Source organism: Penicillium crustosum, assembly GCF_028827405.1.
Source record: "Penicillium crustosum strain IBT 35664 chromosome Unknown utg000001l_segment0_segment0, whole genome shotgun sequence".
NCBI lineage: Eukaryota > Fungi > Ascomycota > Eurotiomycetes > Eurotiales > Aspergillaceae > Penicillium > Penicillium crustosum.
In genome coordinates, this window is record NW_026623122.1 from 1,881,664 (window position 1) to 1,904,101 (window position 22,438).

Here is a 22,438-nt window from a genome sequence, read left to right on the forward strand (position 1 = left end):
GGAGTCGGAGTTATTTTTTGTTTAGTTAATGAACTACTGTTTAGTATCCTAATATATACAAACGTGGACTATTGTGTACAGTGGCAGATTCGTCGATACACCCTATTTGTACTCATTTATAGCAGACAACAATAATCGGCCTTGCCATGTGCTTATTGGTAGTCTTTTGGGGTATCTTCTCAAATTATGTAAAGTCTCAAACCGCCAACAATTTTGCTATGACATAGGAAGCTGACAATTTACAAATTGGTGCCCACAACCGAAATTTGGTCCTTCTTCGCTCCCTCGGTTGTAAAAACCCCAATTGTGTTTGTCGACTCATCCTCAGACCCATCCCTATCGTTCACGTGTTTTATACTCTTCTCTCTGTATTTTATTAGCAACAAGTTACATGTGTAAAAAGGCATCTGGAGATCTTACCCATTCGGCCCATAGGTGTAACGAATAACAAACGTCATAGCCACCAAGCAAACAGTCATGGCTGCAGAAAAGGGGTATCCTTTGATAAAACGAGGTCCATCCACAGTTGGGTACGTGAAGAGTGGGATCCAGCATGTCCACATTGTGGAAATAGCAGTGGCCAGAACCAACACGATTGCGCGCTCCTCGATGTTGTTACGGTAAATGACGTTCACCCACCCATATAGCACAGATGATACTGCAACTGCCGAGTATTGCACACTGTAAGCAAACCATTTGGCTCCTTCAGGCACCTCCCAGATAGACAGAATGATCAGTCCCGTAAAGTTGATGCTTGAAGCCAACGTAATCGCCCAGGCGCGATCGAGCCACAAGTCCGTGCTGATGTTGATGAAGAGAATAAAGAAGATCCCGAGTGCTGGGCTGATTGAGTTGAGTTCGTTCTGTGTTGCAGAACTGTAGCGGTGGAGGCTCTTTAACCACAACAAAAAGGACGCTGTGTTGGCGCTGGAGTTGAAAAAGAAGCTATCCCATATAAGGACCAACCAGAATCGCTTTGACAAAAAGAGCCTCTTGGCGAGTCCCCATGAGAAAGGGGCACTTTTGACTTGCGTTCCCTGTTTTTCTAGTCGCTTGCGAGCAATATCTAGATCTTTTTGTGAGAGAACGAGACGGTTGGGCTTATCAATTGTCCCGGGGTAAATAAAGTAGCCAATAATTGCAAGGGGCATGGTAATGACAGCGTTAATGATGAAAAGCCAACGCCACCCTGGTAGTCCGTTAACTCCATCTAGGTAGTCGAGTGTGGCGCTCTGTAGAAGACTAGCGGTGAGGAATCCCAGGGTGAGGCCAATGTAGAAGGCCCCTCCTCGTCTTCCTATCTCATTGCTTTTGTACCAGGATCCGAGAACGTAGTGCACACCGGGGAAGTAAGATGCCTATCAACATGAGTAAGACGAAGGGATTCCTTTCGGGCCATTGGTAAGCCATACCTCGAAGATTGAGACTAAAAACCTATAAGCCATAATTTCTGCATAGCTTGTGGCTCTATACTGCAGCAGAGTAAAGATTCCCCACATGAGATCGAGAGTTGGAACGAGGTAGTGCATCGGCACCCGAGGAAAGAGGTACATGAAAGGCAAAAGCGCAACGACATTCCCAACAGTAAAAATAGTCTGGAAATGAATTAATTCGTTCCCATGGAAGCCAAGATCTTCGGCCATTCCAGACAGATATGCATTGTCTGAACATGGTGCGATTAGTACTAGATTATGGTAGCTTTTTGTGATTGACTTACTGATATTTCCCTGGTCAATGTACTTGACCCAATAGACAACGAATGCATATGGAACAATCAAAAGATCAAGCTTCAACACCAACTTTCTCTCTTCCGGTGTATCATCTGGAGAATACCAATGGTACCACCTTTTGGTGGGCGTAGCGGCCGTACCCATTGCCGCAGTAGATAAAATGTAAGATTTTAAGTGTAGGTCCCCGGGTCCAGTAACGCAAGTGTGAAATCCTTTTTTTTTTTTTTTTTGATGGCGTTAAAAAATATTTAGTTCCTTGTAGAAACACCTGATTTTATAAGAATTGTTTATCTAGCATGTTGGTAGGGCTACGGGTGGTGGATGTTGCAATTTAGGGTGTCGCTAACACCATCGTAGTCCTTTTCAGACTAAAATGATACTATCCGACACTCAATCAAGGTTGCGGAGGAAAAGATAAGCTATGGGGCTTTTATCGGCAGTTTCTTCTGCCCACTTGAATTACAAACTGATTTTTCTGTATGCGCAATGAAGTAAATAGTTATAGTTAAACGAGAGGGTTCGCCGGTGATTTATTGCGAATATTCCACTACTATTGCAGCATAATTATTATAATATAAATCACATCCACGCGTATCGACTTCGTTGTCAAGCGATGTGTGTGAGTAATTATTCAACCAGATACCCCTAGGCCTATTAGCGCCTCCGATTGTATGGCTGATGAAAAGTACACAAAGATATTAGCACACAGTTCCTATGAATATAGGTGATAGCAATCATAGATAGCGCGGCTCACAACTGGCTTTATTGGCGATTCTCGAATACGGTAGGCTCGTATGGAACATGTGCAATGCTGCGTGGACAACATTGATTTGCAAGTGATGCTGGTGTATTATCATTCAGCCCCCAAACTCTCAACCATCAAACAATCTCAATGCCACCTCAGGTGTACCAAGAAAAAGCGTGCCGCCACCCACATGGGTATCCAACAACAAGAGGATATCTTGTCCCAGCAAAAGGCCGTCTTGTCCCAGCAAAAGGTTATCTCGGTCCAGCAAGAATCTTGACTCAGCAAAAGGGTAGCTTGGCCCAGCCACAGCTCATTGTCGCTGCGGGGGAGCAGTAAGAACAGCACCAATGAGTGGATGGACATGGTATATATGGATGGTAAAGGTGGAGGGAAATTAACAGCATACATATTCCATAAGCTAATATATTCTCATATCCATTTTATTCAAAGTGAAAATAAATGCGCACACATGTACAGATATCACACATCATATCATAATAAGGTACATATAACATATGCTTAGGCGATCGACATAGCCTTCTACATGTCGGAAGTTAGAATTTATTGGATTAAGACCTTTCCATGTATGATACACGTAGGAGATCTTGTCTTATCACCGTCACTGGAGTCTCATTTCTCTGACAATGCCCCACCTGTATGGCACTATCTCCATTTACTATATAGCTCCATGCTAACCTTGGACTTAGTCGAGACAGCGGTTGGGATGCCCTTTTATTTGGCCAGCCCATGACTGCAGTCTGTTCCGTCGGGCACCCTGGAAAAGCCACCTGGCCCTTGGGCCCAGCTTTTGAAGAAGCTCAATTACACGGTGGCAAAACAGGGCATCATACTCAAAACTATCACGTTTATTACCCTGGACAAGAAATAGCCAAAGCGCAAACTGATGGTTCCGAAGAACCGACCTTCCACGCCCATATTCTTCATATGCCTGCTGCAACATGGTGTCTCACCCAGGCGACACCCACCTGACTACTGACCGCACATCCTACACGCCAGTGATTGCTTGTCGAATATTGGTTGGCGTAGGTGGAAGGTAGCACTGCCAGGTGAAATTTGGAGAATCAAGACCGAGACGGAAATCCAAGTACTCCCTATTGAACAGCTGCATAAATCTCTAATGCATCATGCAACTTTCCAAAAACACCCCCATGCCACCCTCTAACCAACTCCCACTCCTCACCAGGCAAAGTCTTGCTTGCCATCTTCAACCAAGCCCCAATAATAAGATCCGCATAGCTAGCCCGGTCCCCAAGTAAAAACGGCCCATTACCACCAAAATACTTCGCCAATCCCCCCAACATATCCCGGAAGGACCCAAGGAGCTTCTCACGCTGTTCATTTGTAATAGCAAAATCCCCCCAACAGCTCACACCAGCCCGCCGAACAAACTCAGCCTTCGTCTCCTCGGCAGTTGCAGGATCAAACGGTAGCCCTTGGACCATGAGCGCGGTGTGCGTGGTGAATGCAGCGTCGATATTCATATTGAAACGGGCATATTGGGGGTAATCACCCTCGTCACACTCAGACAGTGGAATTAAAATCGGAGTGTCCGGACTAAAGACATAATCCAGGGACTGAGGTGGAAATAGATCATTTCCGGATGGGTATTGCTTTTGCAGGTAGACAGCAATGTCAAAGGAGTCGCCGAGTTTGCGGGATGTTGTGAGGTCCACTAAGATGGGAAGAGTGTGGAAGTCTGTGCCGTTGGCGAATTTACGGCATGCGGGGATGTCGAGGCGTTTTCTGACACTGGATACATCGGGGAGTTGGACCCAATTGGTTATGTATGGGACTGATTTGAAGTTGAGGGCTAGACGAGTCTTCCAAGGGTTTACAGCGCTATTGTTCTTTTCGACTGGGGGGCACATTGCAATGTCGTAAAAGACAAGTTCGGTGTCCATAGTGGGGAATTGATTGAGGTACCCTTCCTGAAGATGTACTTTCGAGTGTAGATGTCTAGATATATTGATGCAAGGGATGTGGTATAATCACGTGGTCCTTCTTGTCCAGTAGTGGAGTACTTCCTCTTATTATTATAACTAGTCTCATTGAGAGCACCGTCATATTTTTCTCTTCTTCCTTTTTATGTGTCCTAAGAATACCAACGTAGTTTTATAGTGACGTGGTTCTGCTAGCGAGGTCATCGGCTAAGAAATTGATCATTGTGACTCAACTCACGATGCTAACACTTACATTTGGACTAGAAAAAGAAGAGTCACTTCAATGCTTGGAAGAGAAAATCTCTCAAGCTACAAACTACTTAGGTGGTTCCAACTAAATCTGAAACATCAGATACGCGTCTTCACCACTTGCCAGATACCTGAACACCTATTGTTAACACCCGTGTATTATGGGGTTAATACCATGTAGTTACCTTACTTAGGTCCCTTCCTTTTTCTCCCTGACTACTCCTCTCCAGGGCCAAACTACACACTTCATTTCTCGACGAAATTTTTTATTGTGTAGCAGCCCCCGAAGGTGCTTAACACGCCGGGAGTGGGCAGGTGACTTACAATGTGATTCTGGAATCTTTGGAAACAGCAGGATCTATTCTTCCTTCTTTCCTCTTTTTTCCTCCCTTCCTCCTTCCACTCTTCTGTCCTTCCATCGTTCCTCAAATATCCGGACTTGCCTTACCCGAGAGAAATTAACCAGCAGCCCCTGGCCTGGGAGGCCTTCCACCTCGTGGATCACGAAAAATACACAACCACCAGAAGTTTTTAATCGTCGAATGTCTCCCACGGGCTCTCAATCTCCAGTTTGTCTGATATGACCGTGTCATGGTGGTGGATCAATAAAGAAACTAGGTGTGAGGTGTATATGTCGGTTACTGGAAAACTTGTCTGGTATGTTACTTATCATACTGAAAAGTCCTTACTAAGGGATCGACGACTAATACATTTACTCGCATCACTTCCAGATATGAGGTAGAGTGCACCGTCCTAGGGATATATACGCTAGACATGACGGCATTTTCAGTCTGTTCATCGCACATGAAGCCCATGAGATCAAAAATTCGGGCACGGTGATCTGGGCCTCCGGATATTAGTCTTCGCCAAAGTGAAGAGAAAGCCGTTGCAGCGACGGTGGGCGGGTGCATCTGTTCAACAGACAAAATCCTCTAACAGCAGGCTTTGCTGCTGTCAACGTTCTTCGAGCCGCAAAAATTGTCTGGACGGACCCTGGCACCCAGAATGTGATCTACCATAAGGGCAACAATGGTCTCTCGATATATGCAACGGGGAAGAAGTCAGATACCAAACTAAGATGACGGTTATACACGCATACCAAAAATTCCTTCAACCAGTTTCTAAACTCAAACAGGCGAAGATAACTGGTCTGCGAAGTGTTGGAATACGCGTCCCTTCTCATGCCCAACCCAGACTCCAAAGCACGCGTATACAGATACATCTAGGTCAAGCCAATTGAAAGCAGAACAGATGACGGCTCCAAGGTTTTAAATGACTTGGCAATTACAACCGTCTTTTCATTCCTCTTTCCAATCGTCTTCCGACTTCATTTAGTCTCGCATCCCCCTACCTCTATTTTCGATCCTAAAGTTCGAAAGATCTGTTACGTGGAAGAGCAAATTACTTTTTATAGAATGTTGGCAACTTATTTAGTTGGGGTAAGATGGTGTTGTATACGGGGGAATTATCAGGGGTGAGAAGGCATTTCCATTATCATGTTGTGGACTATGAGACTAACAGGCTACCAGCAGTCAGCGCCCGGATCAGTGCAGTCATCTCCCATCCCCAAGAAAAACAAAAAAGCAGCCCCCGATCGACCAAGTCCTCCTCTGCAGCGACAAAAAAGACCATGGCCAGTAGCAATACTGGCGTGTGCTGGTCCGCCCTTTACACTTGATTTCCCGCGGCGAGGGAGGTCATCAAGGGTTCCGCTGTCGACGAGCCTTCCAATGGATTTTTGCTCGCAGCCTCTCTCCACTTCCTATTTGGAAAGTTCCTACTTGCTTTCAAACCAATTGTGAGTGACAAATGCCCAATAACTGATACACCCAGCTAATATAAATCGTATCTTGAGCCCAATAACGATTTCCTGTACGAGATCGTGGTGTACAAGTCCTGGGGCCCAACATTACCTCGCTTCTGTAAGGAAGGTCAGAAGGTTATGATGAGACAGCATTTCGAAGTTGCTTTGGTGAATCGGACTTTGCTTGACCTCCACTGGAGGCTCCGCGAGGTGTTCAATGCATCTGGCTCTGGAGAAGAGATCGACCGTGTGCTTGGCTACCGACGGTAGCACCAAGATCGAAGAGCTCCTGTGGTACTCTTTTTCAAGCTCCTATGTGCCACAGCCGTACTCTACGAACGCTTGCGCGTGACCCCGGGATACGTGAGATCATACATACTTTACATGCCTATATTCAATAAGACATTGTTAGCTCCAATGAATGAATAACCTATTAGTATATATGATACTGTTTTGTTTTTAAACCCACCCACGCACATCACCTTTTTACAAGTAACGAGCGAATAAATAAGGTATCCATAAGAATAAAAGAAATAGAACGAGTATCCAGCCCAGGGGGATGAAAGGCCTAGAGAGGGATGTTATATATATGTAGTATCACACTCGGTCAAGCCTCAGACTGGGGGACAGCGCAGCTAGCTGCTTGTGACTGAGCATATCATCTGCACCAAAGCAGTTCCCGGTTGCCATCTTGGATGGTTATTGACCAAATATTAGATCACAGAACCAAGAATATAAAGGGCTGGTCAAAAGACTTATAGAAAAATTGCGGAAAGACGAGTAGAAAAACTTGAGAAAAAGACTAAAACCTCTCATATATACTATCTGGTTATCTCATAACAGATCAAAGACACTCTCTATATACAGCATTCAAGCAGAAACAGGAGTAATCCTAGTGACCTCCTTCAAATCACGACTACTGAATCCAACACGAAGGACAAACTCGCCCTCGGGGATAAGCCACTTCTGGGAAACAATATCCCAATAACTCAAATCTCTGCGCATCAACTCAAATCCAACAGTGCGCGACTCTCCTGCAGCCAAAGAGACCTTCTCGAAACCGCGCAGCTGCTTGGGTGGTGTTCCCTCGGGGGTGCTGTCTGGGAAGGTAACGTACAACTGGGGAACGGTAGCACCCTCGACATCACCAGAGTTGGTAATTGAAATAGTCACGTTGTAGATAGTCTCCCACAGAGCGGGGTTACCACCGGGCTGAATGGGCTTCTCTTCGGGGATGGAGGAGATGGAGTCAGCCACGGGTTCGGCGCTGAGGTCGGAGAGGTTGAAGGTTGTGTACGAGAGACCAAAGCCAAATTCGTACTGCACGGAGATGTTCTTAGCGTCGAAGTAGCGGTAGTCGATCTCGAGCTTCTCGTCGAACCAGGATTGCCAGTCATACGTGCCGTTGGTGGACACTGCGGTGGTAGGAGGGGCATTGTAGTCGCTGGCGTTCTTGGCAATTGTGTAAGGTAGGTGGCCGGAGGGGTTAATGTCACCGTAGAGGACATCGACGATGGAGTTACCAGCTTCCTGGCCGGGGTAGTGGGCAGCGACGATGGCGGTGACGTTGGGGTGGCTGGCCCAGGGGAGGACGTTGATGCCGGAAGAATGGGTGATGACGATTGTGTTGTTGCAGGACTTGGCAACGGACTCGACAACATCGTTGCCGTCGTAGTCCACTGTCAGGCTCTCGCGGTCAGCACCTTCTTCGGCCCAGGTCTTCAAGAAGACCAGGCAGGCGTCGGGGGTGGCGGGAACCCAAAGAGCAGTGACATTGTTGGTCGCGATCTGGGTGTTGTTCAGGAAGTATTGGACAAGAGCATTGTCCTTCTTAGCACGGGTCTTGATGGCCTCGAGAGGGGGGAGACAAGATAGGTAAAGCGGCCGGTACCCGAGCCACCACCAGACGCGAGGTTGCCGAATTCGAAGGTCGCCTGGTTCACAGCGCCCATTGTGTTCTCACCAGCATCATTGCCGAAGATAGCAATGTTCTTAGGGGCCTTCAAGGGCAAGGCCTGCTTTTCGTTCTTCAGCAAGACGGTGGCTTCAGCTGCGAGCTTGCGGATCAGCTTGGCGTGATCTCCGCGGACATCACGGTTGCGCTCCCCAGTGAGGTTGAACTCGCGGGCCCAGGTTGAGGCGGGGGAGAAGGTGTTCAGGTCGGCGGATGAGGGGTCCACCAGTGGGTAGTCCACATCCTGCCCAAGCCAGTAGTAGGGTGTCATAATGCGAATGATCATATCATCGACACGAGATTCATCGACGGTTCCGTTGTTGACAGCATATGTCACGTTCTTTCCGAAGAAGGAGTTTCCGTCGGAGACTTGACCCGTGGGGACTTGACCGTAGGCACCGAGACCACCGGGCATGTTCATGTCGAGACCACCCTCGATCGAGGCGACACCAGAGTGGGTGCCACCCCAGTCAGACATAACGTATCCCTGGAAACCAAGCTCTTCTTTGAGCAGGCCATTAAGTGACTTGGAGTTCTCGCAAGCATAAGAACCATTCAGACGTTGGTATGAGCACATGAAGCTAGCAGCCTGGGCGCGGACGGCATTGGCGAAGGGCCAGAGGTATAGCTCATGCATGGTTCGGTCATCGATGTTGGCGGAAACTGCTTCCTGAATAACATCGGTGACGGTTCCATTGGGGTTGTAGGTAGGGTTACGCTGAGTCTCCTGCTCGTTTCCGATGAAGTGCTTCGCGGTGGCTTGCACGCCAGCGTCCTGGTGGCCGCGAATGGTTTTCTCCATGGCGACACCGGTCAAGTAAGGATCAGCAGCAAAGCCTTCCCAGTTTCGGCCTGCGTAGGCAGAGCGGCCGAGTGGACCGGCCACAGGGCTGAGGGCGATGTGAGCACCCTTAGCCTTGAACTCTTGTCCCATGGCGTATCCTCGTTGATAGAGGAGATCTCTATCCCACGTGGATGCCACGGTGACACCGGCAGCAAAAACACTGGCATAGTCGGCTACACGGATTGACAGGGGACCGTCCTGTAAACAGAGGCCTGGGAACCCGAGCCTTGGGATGGCAACGATGTTTCCCACACACGGGCCTGGCTGGCCAGTGACCATGTCGGCTTTCTCATCGATAGTCAATTTGGCGACAAACTTTTGGGCTTTGGCGTAAGCCTCCTCCCAATCACCTGAACCAGTAGCGTTTGCTGTGATATAGATCAGAAAGAGCCCAAGCATATAAACAAGAATCAAAGAGTAACATACGTGAGGGAAGGACGGCAGGGGAGTGTCCGTAAGGGCCCAGGATGGTTGTGTTCTTGGGCTGGACATAACTGAAAGCTTCTTCACTTCGACTGCCTCCATCAAATGACTGGCCATTAGCCAATGTGGCAGCCAAAAGGCCTGAAACCACAAACTGAGCGACGCGGGCCATTTCCGTAACTTCGTTAGACACAGGAGCTCGAACGGTCTCTGGAGCTGCCAATCTTGGGATATTCACTCCTTTTTATAGCCTGCAATCTCGCATCCCGCGACCCTCCGGAAATAAATCTCCTAGTTGGGGTATGGGGTATGGGGGGAACGAGCAAATTTTGCCGGAGTTCTACCGGTGACGTTGCGGGAGAAATAATGATTGGGCCCTGAGGCCAAGTCTTGGAACCTTCCAAGGTTGGTTCATCGATAAGGATATGGATACAAGAATACTCGGCCGCCTTTCCGACCTCGGGATTGTCCAAGTCCCACTGTCCACATTTCCCGGCTTTGTCTCACCTTTTTGGTGGTCTTTTAGAAAATCTCTTCAATTATCTTTCTAGGTGTGCTTTTATAGATACTTTCCCCTTGTTGGTGTTGTAGCTAGCATAGATGGTGAAGACGACTTTTCCATGTATAACTTTTGATGATGAGGATAGTTGACTCAGGGGAGAATTTTGCTACCTAGGTAGGTTGTCCATATGAGTACCCCACCCTTTCAGTGCACCTTAGGAACGTTCACAAGTAGCCGGAGTTCTACCGAGAAAGTCTTGGCGCGTTCCCGTGGGGACCCCACACATTTCTCTTTCTGGGGAAATTCCTTCATCCCTACACGCCGGCAGCGAAACCCTATGACGCATTTTAATTCTCTAGTTCAGCCTCCTTTGCATCTATTGGTCCGACTGGGTCCCAACGCTCGGTAATTTCTTCCCGCTTTGGTCTCCCACCATCAAAGCAAATATGAAAAACAACCCTAGAAACCTTAGCAAAAATTGTGTAAATTGGCCCGAGGTTCGGAACCTTGGCACCACGAGACATTTCCTTCACGATCACCGCCTTGGCAGCTAGAGTTGGCTAGCGGGTATCCCACTCGGCGACTTCATCGGAGACGGAACACCCGGCATCTTTACCAATATGTATGTATATGTGCCGTACTCACCGGAAATACTTCGGATGCTCGATAAACTTTGTTGGTCAATTTTGCGCTTCGTTGCGGTGTCACTGAGGGGTACATACACTCTAGCGCTACCAGTGGCATCCCCGCAAAGCCATCAGACGATGTTTTGAGGGGTTCGAAATTAGTGCTGCTATTATGTATGTTGTACACTGACATGAGGTGGTGGCTTGGACTCGGTGACTATGACCTATCCCGCGTTTTCGGTATTTGAGTAGTGTCCACCGGCTCACCTGCGGATAGGTCAAAGCCGTGCATTGTCCTCGGATGGCAGCGCCCTCTCCATTGAAGCAGAGTGGTCAGATGGTTTATAATCATTACGATACAGGAGTGGAACTTTTCCAACGTTCCGAGGTCATTAGCGGCACCTGAAAATATATTCATACCACACAATCTAATTCCCGAACTTTTACTAAAGGCCTACTATAATACCTGTCTTTCTACAATTGGTATATTGTAGTGATTCCAACTTTGTGAACTTTGGAGTCTATTTTCTAGCTGGTTAAACACAACGTCACCCGGGATTCATATCGAGATAACTCCAGTGGAACAAATCCGAGCGTGGTGTGAAGTATAGTAGCCCGACCCACCCCCACCAGCGAAGAAGGGTCGGCAGGAATTGATAGTAAGGTACGGAGTACATCTACTCCGGCTTCGGCAGAACGGTGAAAAATGTAAATTCTATCGGCTTGCTGCTCTGGTTTTATTATAAACGTCTGCAAATTTGCAAGCTATCTAATAGAAAAACGCACCTTTTCTGTTAGATGGTATCGGGTGAGGGTCATCCAAAGAGACGCCTAAATGGTTTGTAAGAATATTGAAAAGATTGATCTGATTACCAGAAGTAGACTATCCAACTGAGCACAACCGTTCTCCATATGTCTTAGGTTTTGTGCCTTACATCTACCCATTAAATTGTATCGAAATCCCTACGTGGGGTCACGGAATTATGAAGCCTGGTTTAACTACTATTTCTCAAAACTCCCTATTCGGAAGTATGACGACTACCCACCAAGAGTAATAAGAAATATGTGAACTTGAAACTTTTTAATTTACTATGATCAAGTCTACTGTGTTATATGATCAAATTCACACTCACTACTCACTGTAGACTATGGCCGGATTCTAACAGTCATGGGATGGAGATATATAGTTCGGCTCGAATTCAACTTAAGAAATGCCCCCCCACCCCCCACCCCCCCTCAGCTAAATTAGAGATACTGACCTGGAAAGAAACACATAATAAAGTGTAACATGATTTTCATAAATAAAGGAATAGCAAAAGAAAAACTTACAACATACAACAGCATGTGTATGACTGTAGTCGGAGGCATCCGTGGCCCCCATACGCATCTCCGTGAAGCTTCCGAGTATAACAGCTTGAAGTGTTGTGATGTTGGGGACTGTAGTTTCGATCACAGACTTGAGATTAGGAACCTTGATATCATCATTGGCAGCCTTTTTTAGCCAGCTGTGGTACACTTCGCCTTGTGGCTTATTGTATTGACTGTAGTGTCCTGGTATAGGACAGGGACAAGGACGGATCTCCCGATGTCTTCTCCTACATAACCCAGTCTTTGAGGATACCGTAATCATTTTGAAGCACGTTATAAAATCCGTCTTCATCGCGTACCGTATATGTGATAGTGACAACGCCTTGGGCAGGTTGTCCCTTTTTGACAGTCATCTTTGTATCAGTATCATTGCCGCTACCACCATATGCTTTGTCCGCTGTCAATTTACTGTGTGTGTATTTGTTTTCATCACCCCATATAAACTTGTTAGGGAAGCGTTGATGTTATCCTTGACACACTCGGAATAATATCTGGACTAGAATTAGATTGGCTTGATTGCACCAGCATCGGAAGGGCTTAAAACTAATATATTGATTATAGCTTTTAAATGCATATTTATCGTTTTGGCCAGTTGTTGGAAGGATGCCCTAGTTTAAGACCCTTGGCCTCCTTCGAATCGGGGTTAAGGCCCAGGTTCCACCGTTGAGGATCGGCAGCCTAATCAGAAGTTGAGCCCTCCGACCCAGTCAATGCGTTGCTTCTTGTTGTCATCGGCCATGTATGCTACCCAAGCAGTAATTTTGCCATTGGTACCGTAAACATCATATCGGAAGCGGAAGCTTCATCATACCACACGCGGCCCTGGTAGCCTTCTTCCCCTGCGTTCACACGCGATAGAATTTTATCTAGTATTTGAGATGTATCTTGAAGTATTGGTACACCGTCCCGCCTCGGCAATAGGAACATCAAAGGCACCGCCATATTTGTACATAGGCCCAGTGCAACTTGTGTCGGTCATACCAAAACTGCGACCGTAGCTTGGAATTCCGACGAAGACTTTGTTTGCGGGGGTACACCAGCCTTAGTGCTCATAGCAAGAGAGTTATGGATCTTGTTGACATGCGATCGAAGGCAATTTCCGGTGGGACATTCTACAACGTACTTATTGTCATAATCTATGTATGGTCAGTAAACTTCATCGGTGGTGGATATAGGTGTCAAACTCACCCACTATCCATAAGGGTCGTAAGTCATGTAGATGAAGTAACTAGTTTGTAAGTTTACGGTACAGCGTAGATCATATGGTGGGGCATTTGCGGCCGGAAACCAATCTGATTATGGAAAGAATGAGAAAACAGAAGGGAAATTAGTCTAATGCGCTACTAGTACTAATCTTGCTGTCGGCGTAGCCTATAAATTCTTACTGAGCACTCGAGACGTTCCTTCTTTTGAAAATCTGTCCTCTCCCCACTTTCTTCCAACCTCGGGCAATTGCTAGAGCATCACGCCCCTGCGCTATTATCATCATGACAGCTACACAGGTTACAGGGAAAAACTCTGTCATTTCCCCCACCGACCTACCAGTCAACACCTCCGGCAAATCCAATCGGTCAGATAAGGGCAAGAAACAACCCGTTGACTACGACCTTGACCAATGCATCGCGGCAATCAAGGGGGAAAAAGTACCGTCCGACTTAAGCTCTTTTTGGCATCGCAGAGCAGTCATCCGCGGGATTCGTGATTCACTCCAATTTGCAACAAGCCCAGCAGTCATCGAGCTATGCTCCGGCGACGATAGCCAAGCTTATCAGTTTTCGCGCGCCCGCAATGCCCGTCTGATGATGAGTGACATAATCCCCGATATGCAAAACCCTGCCACCGAGCCGTACTGCATTTGGTATCCGGAACCTGCATCGGAAGAAACCTACCGTGAGGTTGCCCGTCGATACCCATCTATGCGCTATCAAGTTGGCCGAGCATGTGCTGCTTCTTGGTATACGGATCTTTATAAAGAATTAGATCTTCTACCGGATGTATCTATTGCTGAAGAGGCACGCGATGTTGACAATAATGATATCTACAAAATCATTATGTCAGCCCCTCAAAGATATATTGTTATGGATGATTTCACTCAATCTATTAATGAAAGCCCGCAAATACCTGCGTTTCTGAATGGTAATATGAAGCCTCGGCGGGCTTTAGGCCAGCGTGCCCTCCCTCCCAAAAACTTGCCAGACACAACTGCAGATGATATTGACATCGAGGAGGATGGATTTATTGGGTTACAAAATGTCGACTTAGTGGAACGCAATTCAACACTCGGTCCAGGAGATTCTGAGCAACTATGGATGCCTCTTCCGCCCGATCTTCCAGTTGAGAAACGCCTTCTAACGCAAGTGGCTGCATGGGAGGGTAATGTGGATAGATACTCTCGACTGATGCATCCACGTAGGCTCAGAACGGAAACTGAATACAATTGTATTCTTCGTGGAATTTATCACCATACAACCTTTGCTAAATGGTGGGCCTATCAGCTGGAAACGAACCCCAGGCGAATCATTCTCCCGGGTAAATCGCTTAGCGAAGGCAATGAGCGCGAGTATCGAGAGATTCGTACCGCGATCAATGCTCGCAAGATCATGAACAATGAGATCTCCGGTATCGACGATGACTCTGACTACCTCCCTTGGCTTATCTGGTGGCCGGTTAGGCCTCGTGTGAATACTTGCAATGAGCTAGCTCGCAAATGCCCATCTATGAGACAACAAATCGCGATAACCTGCATAGTTTGTGACTACGAATCGCTATTCCTAGCTTTGAAACCCCCTCCGCGCGAGTCCCTTTTCGTGGCTGCTAAACAAAGCGGAAACCCGTTCTACCTCAAATATCTAGAGGAATTTGTTAAGGAGCGTTCTATTAAATCCAGAGAAATCTCAGAATTCGATGATTACACTAGCCTGGAAGCAAGTTTACAGCCTGATTTGGAGCCCAGAGCTACTCAAGCCCATTCTTCTATCAACTTTTCTGATATGATGGGTGTGTATCCCGGAGGCGAATGGAACACTCCTAGTATCTACGGTGGCCTACCGGTCCAAGCGGGAATTGTGGAGAGATACATGTGGCTGACAACTGAAACTGCGCAGAAGATTGAGCATGACTGCCGGCAATATGGCGGAGTCTACAATGGCTGTGCGGATACTGGTCTCTTGTATATTGATGATGATGATTCGGATAACGAACTTTGGCTGAAAATTTCACGTCCTCCAAAGCGTATGACGTCCTTCGAAATAAAAGACGAGGACCACAGCTAGTTTTATTGAATGGATTGATTCTGTTGGAGCATCATCCCATAGATGCATGTTTGCATGTTTGTTTCTTAGGGCTTTGTTCAGATGGCATGCCAGGGTATATACACCCTAGTTTGTCAATTATAAATAAATCGTGATCGTGATTCTCCTGCATTCTCCCCTTTTTAGTGTAGTAGCTTACGGCATGCATGAACGCTTATAGGGTGCAGCAACCCCGCTCTGAGTATCATCTTCTTCTCTTGATCTGGTTTTGTTCTTTCGTGGCCGGAGGCTTGGTTCTCTATGGCTGGACGGCATAATACGAAGTCCATTAGTTGTTCCCATTCATGCCACAAGTTTGATGGGCTTTGCTGCTTTCCTCGTTATTGTAAACTTTCTCTACTCGATTGTTACAGCCTCCATTTCCTTTGCTAATATGTTTCAATTTAGACACCTGTACAACTGTACTTAATCAATGTCTTCGGGTCTGGCTGATGCTGCGGCATCAGTCTTGGGAGCCAACAACTTACTTCAGTATAATTTCAGCATATTCTTGTCCCTTGTGGGACCCGCAATGTACAGCAGTCTGAGCTATGAGTGGGGAAATCCCTTATTGGGGTCCATAGTATTGGTGTTCGTTCTAGCGCCTGTCCTCTTTAAAGTACGGAGAACAGCTCCGTACGAAGGCGAGTACGAAGATTGAATTAACTTAACGGATTCCAAAGGATGTATTTGCCTTCGCACAGAAGACGGGAATGATAATATCATTTAATATTTGCTTTGAGACTACGTTCAAGAACAAGTGAAAATTCCACATGATTGCGTATCCGAAAGCCACCTAAGCATCGTCCGTCGACGAAACCGCCAAGGCCGACGAAGGTGGATCCGTGGGGCACGAAGATTTATAAGACCCAGGGTTCAAACCCCCTTATGTAGGTGCAGTTCGGTGCCTGAATGCCTGTATTACCGCTCTCCACGCCGCTCTATGCGTTTCGAGAAGCAGCCTGTTATGATCAAAACAACATGCATAAGAGGAAAAAAATCAGCATGGGAGGGAAGGACCATGTCAACGGTTCAGAGTATGTTGGATACTTAGGTGTAGAATAGTGGTGTTCAGGTGAATGGGCTCAATGGGTTGAATGGACTAGAAGTAGGGCGGTAAGAGGCTATTTCCTAACGAATCAAAAAAAGAACATAACTAAAAACATACAACAGTGAGGATTCGCTGGTGGTCACCCACCCAACTACTAACTCACCGGCGTGTGGCTTAAGTACGGCTGAGCGGACGGGAAGCCCTGTTTTCCACACCCTATGGTCGTATGTACCAAATGTCACATTGGAGAGGTTTATAAAATGCAAGTAGTGAGCAGGCACAACATAATGGTGTGAGTGACATTTTAGCGTCGCGCGACTGAGGGTGAGAAAGGCGAGTGCGTTATGCACAGTGTGAGAATTTGGATGAGAACCGATCATTGGATGTGGCGTGCTGGCTCTAAAACACTAGTATATGGGCATATGCAATACAACCCCTGTGAAACAGAATAGCTTTGGATTCCCCCACAGAGTAGTTACCTGTCTTGAATTCTTGATACCTCTAGACTCATGGTTTCTTTTGAATCATTCTGCTGTATCACCACCTGGCTTTCTGCGATCCCAGAGCTCTCTTCATCCAACCTAGCTGAAATATTGGACGGCGCGTCGTATCCGTATCTAGCCAGTTGGGTGTTTCGTCGTCCCCACCAAAGCATACCAAGTTGAACAAAGATAGACGAGAAGATAAAGGCAGTTGCGAGAGGGAATCCGATTGGATAACGAGGTGAGTCACTTGTCCTCCAAACGCGGATTGGAATTGTGGCATGACCAATATATACAATTGTCACTGTCAGTGCAATAATGATAGACCGCGCTTCCGGTTCTTTTTTGAGGAGTTCAGCCATCCAAGCCAAAAGTGATGGACTTCCTGCATTTGTCGCATATGTAAGGAAATAAAACGTGATAATGACCCTCCAATCTGAGGGCCAGGCGCTCAATACACTGAGCACAATGCCGAGCAAAAAGGCCGGCGCAACACTGATCTGCCAGCGCCAGTGCTTCCAATCAGATAACGCATTCACACTCAGATTAATGATGATCTGGAGAACATAGCCACCCATAGGAATAACGTTGACTTGGTATGTACTGAAACGAAGGTTTCCTGACGAGTCTTCCAGCGCTTTGAGATAAAGAGTGAAATAAGAATTTGCTCGGTTTGCCCAGGCTTGCAAAGCAAAAGCGGCCAAGAAGAAGTATGTCACAGGGTGTAAGATAAGTTTCCGCAATTTCTGTGCAACAACCTTGGTAGGAATCATGTTTGAGGTATTGGCGCCAAAGTCAGCCATACGCTTTCTTGCAAGGCGTTTTTCCGTATCGGTAAGCCAGATAGCGCGAGTTAGAACTGGTGAATCTGGGATGACAACGAGGCCGAGGAGTCCTTGCCCAATAGTTACTGTACCCGAGATAATGAATAGCCATTGCCATCCGGTGATACCGTGCACGCCATTCATGTTGGTGTAAAGGGCAGCTTGAAGTGCGCTTAAGAACATACCACCTGCTGCATCTGATACGTTGAAGAAGGCGATTCTTTTAGCTAGCTCCGCTGGCGTGTACCAGTTGAAGATCATAGATACGGCAGTAGGCCAGAAGACTGCTGAAAATAATCCAAGCAGGATTCGCAATGCGTATATTGTTTTGGCGTTTGGTGCCTGGGCAATACTATTCAAAGTCGTCAGTATTTGTTAAATAGTAATTTGGCTTCTCTCTCCTTACCAGGTGACCAGAATTCCCCATGATATCTCACAAAATGGAAGAAAAATGGAAGGGCGAACCTTGAAAATGGTCAGTGTGAATTAATTCGTCAAAATTCCAAGACTACTCACCTTGGTCTGGATAAGTTGACCTGGAATCAAACCGATAGCATATCCAACAGAGAAAAATGTATTGAAGTTGATCAATTCATTTCCATATAAATTCAACGATTCCTTCATCCCAGAAACGTAAGCTTGAGCAGTTGCACTTTGGTCCATTTCTTTCAAAATCCCAGCAATAAAAGTCCATGTCAACAACAAGCAGTCAAGCTTGAAAACCAAGACATGTTGCGGGTTGCGAAAGTAGGGCACATAGCGCGCCAATACCTTAAATAGCCCTGTTTGACTTTGTTGGTCCTCGTCCAATTCCGGACTGGGTTCACCTTTGGAAAAATGTTCCATTTTCATTTTCTTGATATTCTGATAAGTCGCGTATGCTGTTCATTAAATAATTGAAGGTGCTTTTTCAATATCTCTTCGTGCCTACATCATCATGAGGGGCAATCACGAAATTTACTTGGCACTGTATGGCGGAGCTTTCTGAATCCCCGTGATCCTCAAGTTAGCTGTTGAGGTTGCGATACTTAAGATTTTAAATGGGTAGGCATTATACTGACCTAAGGGAGAGAATTCACCTTGGCTAAGAAGAGCAAGATCCTGATTCCAAAATAGGTAAATTCTGTCGGCCAGGCTCCAACAAATCAGACGAAGGTAAACCTGTATATTAATTGCGCCATTTGAGATCAAAGCAACCAAGTAACCGTGCCAAGTGCCAAGTACACACCCTAGTACACACCCTAGTAAATTCCGAACTTTCGTCAAAATTAGGTATTATTTATGACCTGCCATACAAAATATACTTAACCTGGGCCATCAGTCTGAATGCCCGATTATGACCCGAAACGACAATAGTCTGGTTCAAGCCAGCAATCAAATATCACCGTTGACTCGACAAGAAACACCCTTTTCTCCGGGTTTTTTTGTTACTCCAGTATGTTCAACAGAGTATTAAGAACTGACACTCTTTCCTCACCTCGACTTCTATTTGCAGGCTGTCACTCCATCCTCTACAAATGGATTCTCTGGTTCAATTGCCTGGATGGTAATATACTGACTGTGCGCTCTGATCCTGCTTCCATACTTGTATAGCACCCATGGCACAGGCACTAATGCCACCGACACGAAGCCCAGTAGGCTGCTCGCCCATCCAATTCCCAAGGAGGAGAACATCTGCACCGTGAAAAGCGGGAATGCACCCCCTGCCGCATAACGAAGGAGACTATTGGCGCTGAGGGCACTAGCCCCATGTAGCGATCCGTATGAATTCATGATATACAGCGCTCCGCTGCTATATACCATAATATTTCCCACTGCGAATGGCACAGCTGCAACAACGGGGCTCAGCCAGTGCACGCCTTTGTCGGCTGTCCAGCCAAACCAGAAGAGGCTGACTGGGTTGAGGGCACAGCCTACCATTGCACCATAGAGACGGTACTCGGGTGGGACTGTGCCGACGCCATACTTTGCCTCTAGTGCAGGGTATGTCTTTCGATCTATGTAGACCACGGCAAGGAAGCCGATGACGCACCCCAGCGCTATAGAGATGAAGGTAAGGCCTTCCTGGCTAGCGGTAAAGCTGTACCGGCCACCGAATATATACGGGAAGGCGGCGAAGAAACTATAGAACACGGCGAAGTTGAACGCCATATAAATAGTCATAAATAGCACGATCATCTCGACGAAAAGCATCTTAAAAGGTTTGAGGACGATACGCTGAATCACAGCGCTCGAAGGGACAACCGATTTGAGATTTGGGGGTGCTTCGGCGTTTTTCTCGGTGCGGGAGCGTTTTTGGAGGATCGTTTTCTTATAGGTTTCAAATTGGGGGATAGAGTAGAGGTAGTTAAAGGCGACCATGAAGAGTATTACCCATTCAAGCCAGCGGAAGTCCTTTTTCTCGCTGACGAAGCCGCCAATAACAGGTCCTGGGGAGGTCAGCATGAAGAAACATCGGATGTGTATAGTCTGTCGTACCAAGAGCTGGGCCAAGGAAAGGCGATACGAAGTAGAATGGATAAACAAATCCCGCTAGAGCAGGGGGCCAGAGGTCTGCATTGGTGCCTCCACCAACAGAGACCACCGCGCTCCCAAAGAAACCAGCCAAGCAACGACAGACGATCAAAGTGGCGAAGTTTTGTGCTAATCCCGAGCCTAGGATAAACAACCCGAAGATTGGAACAGTTGATAGATATACAATTCTGCGACCATAATACTCGCTGACAGGTGCCGCGATGATGGCCCCAAGGCCAAGACCCCAAAGAAATAGGGAAAGCCCAAGCAGAGCTGCCGTGTGGGAGACACCAAAATTTTGTGCGATATTTTCGGCTCCAGATGTGTATATGGATGAGGCGAAGGACCTTCTAGAGTTAGAATCTACATTTTGAGTGGATAGATCATGCTCACACGTTGATGCAGAGGAATGCTGGAATACTGGTCATGTAGATGCGCTTCCACATCGGCCAGTTGTAAGGACAGTCTGGATCATCAGGCCCCCTCCAGTCGTTCGTTCCAGATTCTAGTTGGCGGTGTGTCATGCTGCTATGCTGCTAGTTGAAATCGGGTTGAGAATCCAACCCTTCTGTGGCAATAACAGAATAAGGACTTAGCGAAGGCCGCTACAGAAGTAGAAGAGCCTTACCAATCAATTAATAGTAAAGATATTTCGGTGGGCAAGAGAGAGAAGAGTTCTCAGAAAACCGATCTGCCACTCATTAGAGAAAAGGGGAGAGAAATAATCTACATAGGGGTTGGGGGCCAAGAAAAATCTAGGCCACCCGTACGGAGTAGTGGAGTAGTAGATCACGTCTTACCTCGAAATTAGTCAAATGGTCCTAAGTGTTAATACTACTACTCGCCATTACTACGTGGCTCCAGAATATGTTCCACTTTTGCCCTTTGCCCATGCGTCAGATCGGCCTTCAAGCCCTTCTTTAAACCCGCTGCTTTTTACTTCTAATGTTAGAATCAATCTCCCTTCTAACACCGCACAACCTATCCTAACGCCGTTCCTAAAGTAATGACTAGCTAGGCCCTCCGTAGCACTTCAAAGCGATTAGTCTCCTGGTTTTCAAAAATATGTCTCTAACTATTTTATTCCTAGAGCCTTGCATAGTAGCATACGTATGTACAGTTGAGCCCCGAAATGTACTCCACTTCTTTGTAAACCCCGATTATGGAAGAATTTACGCTCCCGGGATATTTTGTCATACCTTGGTAGCAAAGAGCGCCAAGGCTGCCTAATTAGGTATAGAGCACCCCGGTTTTGCGAATGTTACTTTGCAAGGTTGCCTTTCATATTACATAACCCAAAAATGCCACCTGGGGAAAACCCTTACTTCTTTACATACTCCGTTCATTCGCAAGGATTTGGTCTCCGACGATCTTCACATTTTAACGGGGTTTGACTGTATTGCTACGCCACTTACCGGTCCGGCCCGCTAAATGGAGGATGGGTTTCCTTGCATACAAAGCGCACTAATACATAATACGCTACTTACCGGCCCGGCCCGCTAAGCCGAAAGTATGTACTCCGTACGGAGTACATAGTACATATACCGAGGTTGCCTCCGGCCTTTTAGTCCCACAGTAAGCTATCCCCACTTATGATCTACCTATAGGTCCTAGCCAAGTCAATCAAAGAATAGTATTTTTGGTAGGTGCCTCAGAACTGGAAATTGTACCGGGGGTAGGATTCGAACCTGTAGTCTCCCGGGTCAAAAACAGGCCCCCTAACTATTTTATTCCTAGAGACTTGCATAGTAGCGTACTTACGTACTGCTACCCTATTCCCCGGCGTAGACCGCTAAATTGAGGATAGGCTCCCTTGCATAGAAGAGTACTTATGAATTGCCTGGTCCCGATTTTACCGGCCCAGTCAGGCTCAGATATACGAAGGGACAAAGTGATGGCGGTAACTTTACTTGTGTCACTATGGCCGACTTCGCTTGTGTACAGCATGGATGATCTAGTTGACAAATTGGAAATTAAATGGAATGAAACCCCACAAAGAGTGGGACAATAACAGTAATGTAGATCATTAACCAGTAACTTTGGTGCCTGAGAGATCAGTACGGTATGG

The 22,438-nt window shown here is 46.8% G+C and overlaps 8 protein-coding genes across 8 annotated transcripts; 2 read left to right on the forward strand and 6 right to left on the reverse strand.

Annotated features, from left to right (window-relative positions):
- Nucleotides 1-239: 239 nt before the first annotated feature.
- On the reverse strand, nt 240-1,874 carry N7487_000713 (Major facilitator superfamily domain general substrate transporter; the record flags this gene model as incomplete). The annotated part of the gene is made up of 4 exons (XM_056868461.1): nt 240-366; nt 421-1,358; nt 1,413-1,663; nt 1,718-1,874. The coding sequence occupies 4 exons, from the start codon at nt 1,872-1,874 to the stop codon at nt 240-242; spliced, it is 1,473 nt and encodes a 490-aa protein (XP_056733245.1).
- Nucleotides 1,875-2,622: 748 nt separating this feature from the next.
- On the forward strand, nt 2,623-2,814 carry N7487_000714 (uncharacterized protein; the record flags this gene model as incomplete). The annotated part of the gene is made up of 1 exon (XM_056868462.1): nt 2,623-2,814. The coding sequence occupies one exon, from the start codon at nt 2,623-2,625 to the stop codon at nt 2,812-2,814; it is 192 nt and encodes a 63-aa protein (XP_056733246.1).
- A 776-nt stretch (nt 2,815-3,590) lies between these two features.
- N7487_000715 (uncharacterized protein) lies at nt 3,591-4,400 on the reverse strand (the record flags this gene model as incomplete). The annotated part of the gene is made up of 1 exon (XM_056868463.1): nt 3,591-4,400. One exon carries the CDS (start codon nt 4,398-4,400, stop codon nt 3,591-3,593), a length of 810 nt encoding a protein of 269 aa, XP_056733247.1.
- A 2,962-nt stretch (nt 4,401-7,362) lies between these two features.
- Nucleotides 7,363-9,885, reverse strand: N7487_000716 (beta-glucosidase; the record flags this gene model as incomplete). Its single annotated transcript, XM_056868464.1, is given in 3 exon segments — nt 7,363-8,343; nt 8,361-9,658; nt 9,717-9,885. The coding sequence occupies 3 exon segments, from the start codon at nt 9,883-9,885 to the stop codon at nt 7,363-7,365; spliced, it is 2,448 nt and encodes an 815-aa protein (XP_056733248.1).
- Nucleotides 9,886-12,086: 2,201 nt separating this feature from the next.
- On the reverse strand, nt 12,087-12,562 carry N7487_000717 (Peptidoglycan-binding Lysin subgroup; the record flags this gene model as incomplete). Its single annotated transcript, XM_056868465.1, has 3 exons — nt 12,087-12,100; nt 12,171-12,382; nt 12,441-12,562. 3 exons carry the CDS (start codon nt 12,560-12,562, stop codon nt 12,087-12,089), a joined length of 348 nt encoding a protein of 115 aa, XP_056733249.1.
- A 1,134-nt stretch (nt 12,563-13,696) lies between these two features.
- N7487_000718 (uncharacterized protein) lies at nt 13,697-15,481 on the forward strand (the record flags this gene model as incomplete). Its single annotated transcript, XM_056868466.1, has 1 exon — nt 13,697-15,481. One exon carries the CDS (start codon nt 13,697-13,699, stop codon nt 15,479-15,481), a length of 1,785 nt encoding a protein of 594 aa, XP_056733250.1.
- A 1,544-nt stretch (nt 15,482-17,025) lies between these two features.
- N7487_000719 (uncharacterized protein) lies at nt 17,026-18,702 on the reverse strand (the record flags this gene model as incomplete). Its single annotated transcript, XM_056868467.1, has 3 exons — nt 17,026-18,208; nt 18,263-18,321; nt 18,373-18,702. 3 exons carry the CDS (start codon nt 18,700-18,702, stop codon nt 17,026-17,028), a joined length of 1,572 nt encoding a protein of 523 aa, XP_056733251.1.
- Nucleotides 18,703-19,341: 639 nt separating this feature from the next.
- Nucleotides 19,342-20,894, reverse strand: N7487_000720 (MFS transporter; the record flags this gene model as incomplete). The annotated part of the gene is made up of 3 exons (XM_056868468.1): nt 19,342-20,285; nt 20,335-20,717; nt 20,764-20,894. 3 exons carry the CDS (start codon nt 20,892-20,894, stop codon nt 19,342-19,344), a joined length of 1,458 nt encoding a protein of 485 aa, XP_056733252.1.
- Nucleotides 20,895-22,438: the final 1,544 nt, after the last annotated feature.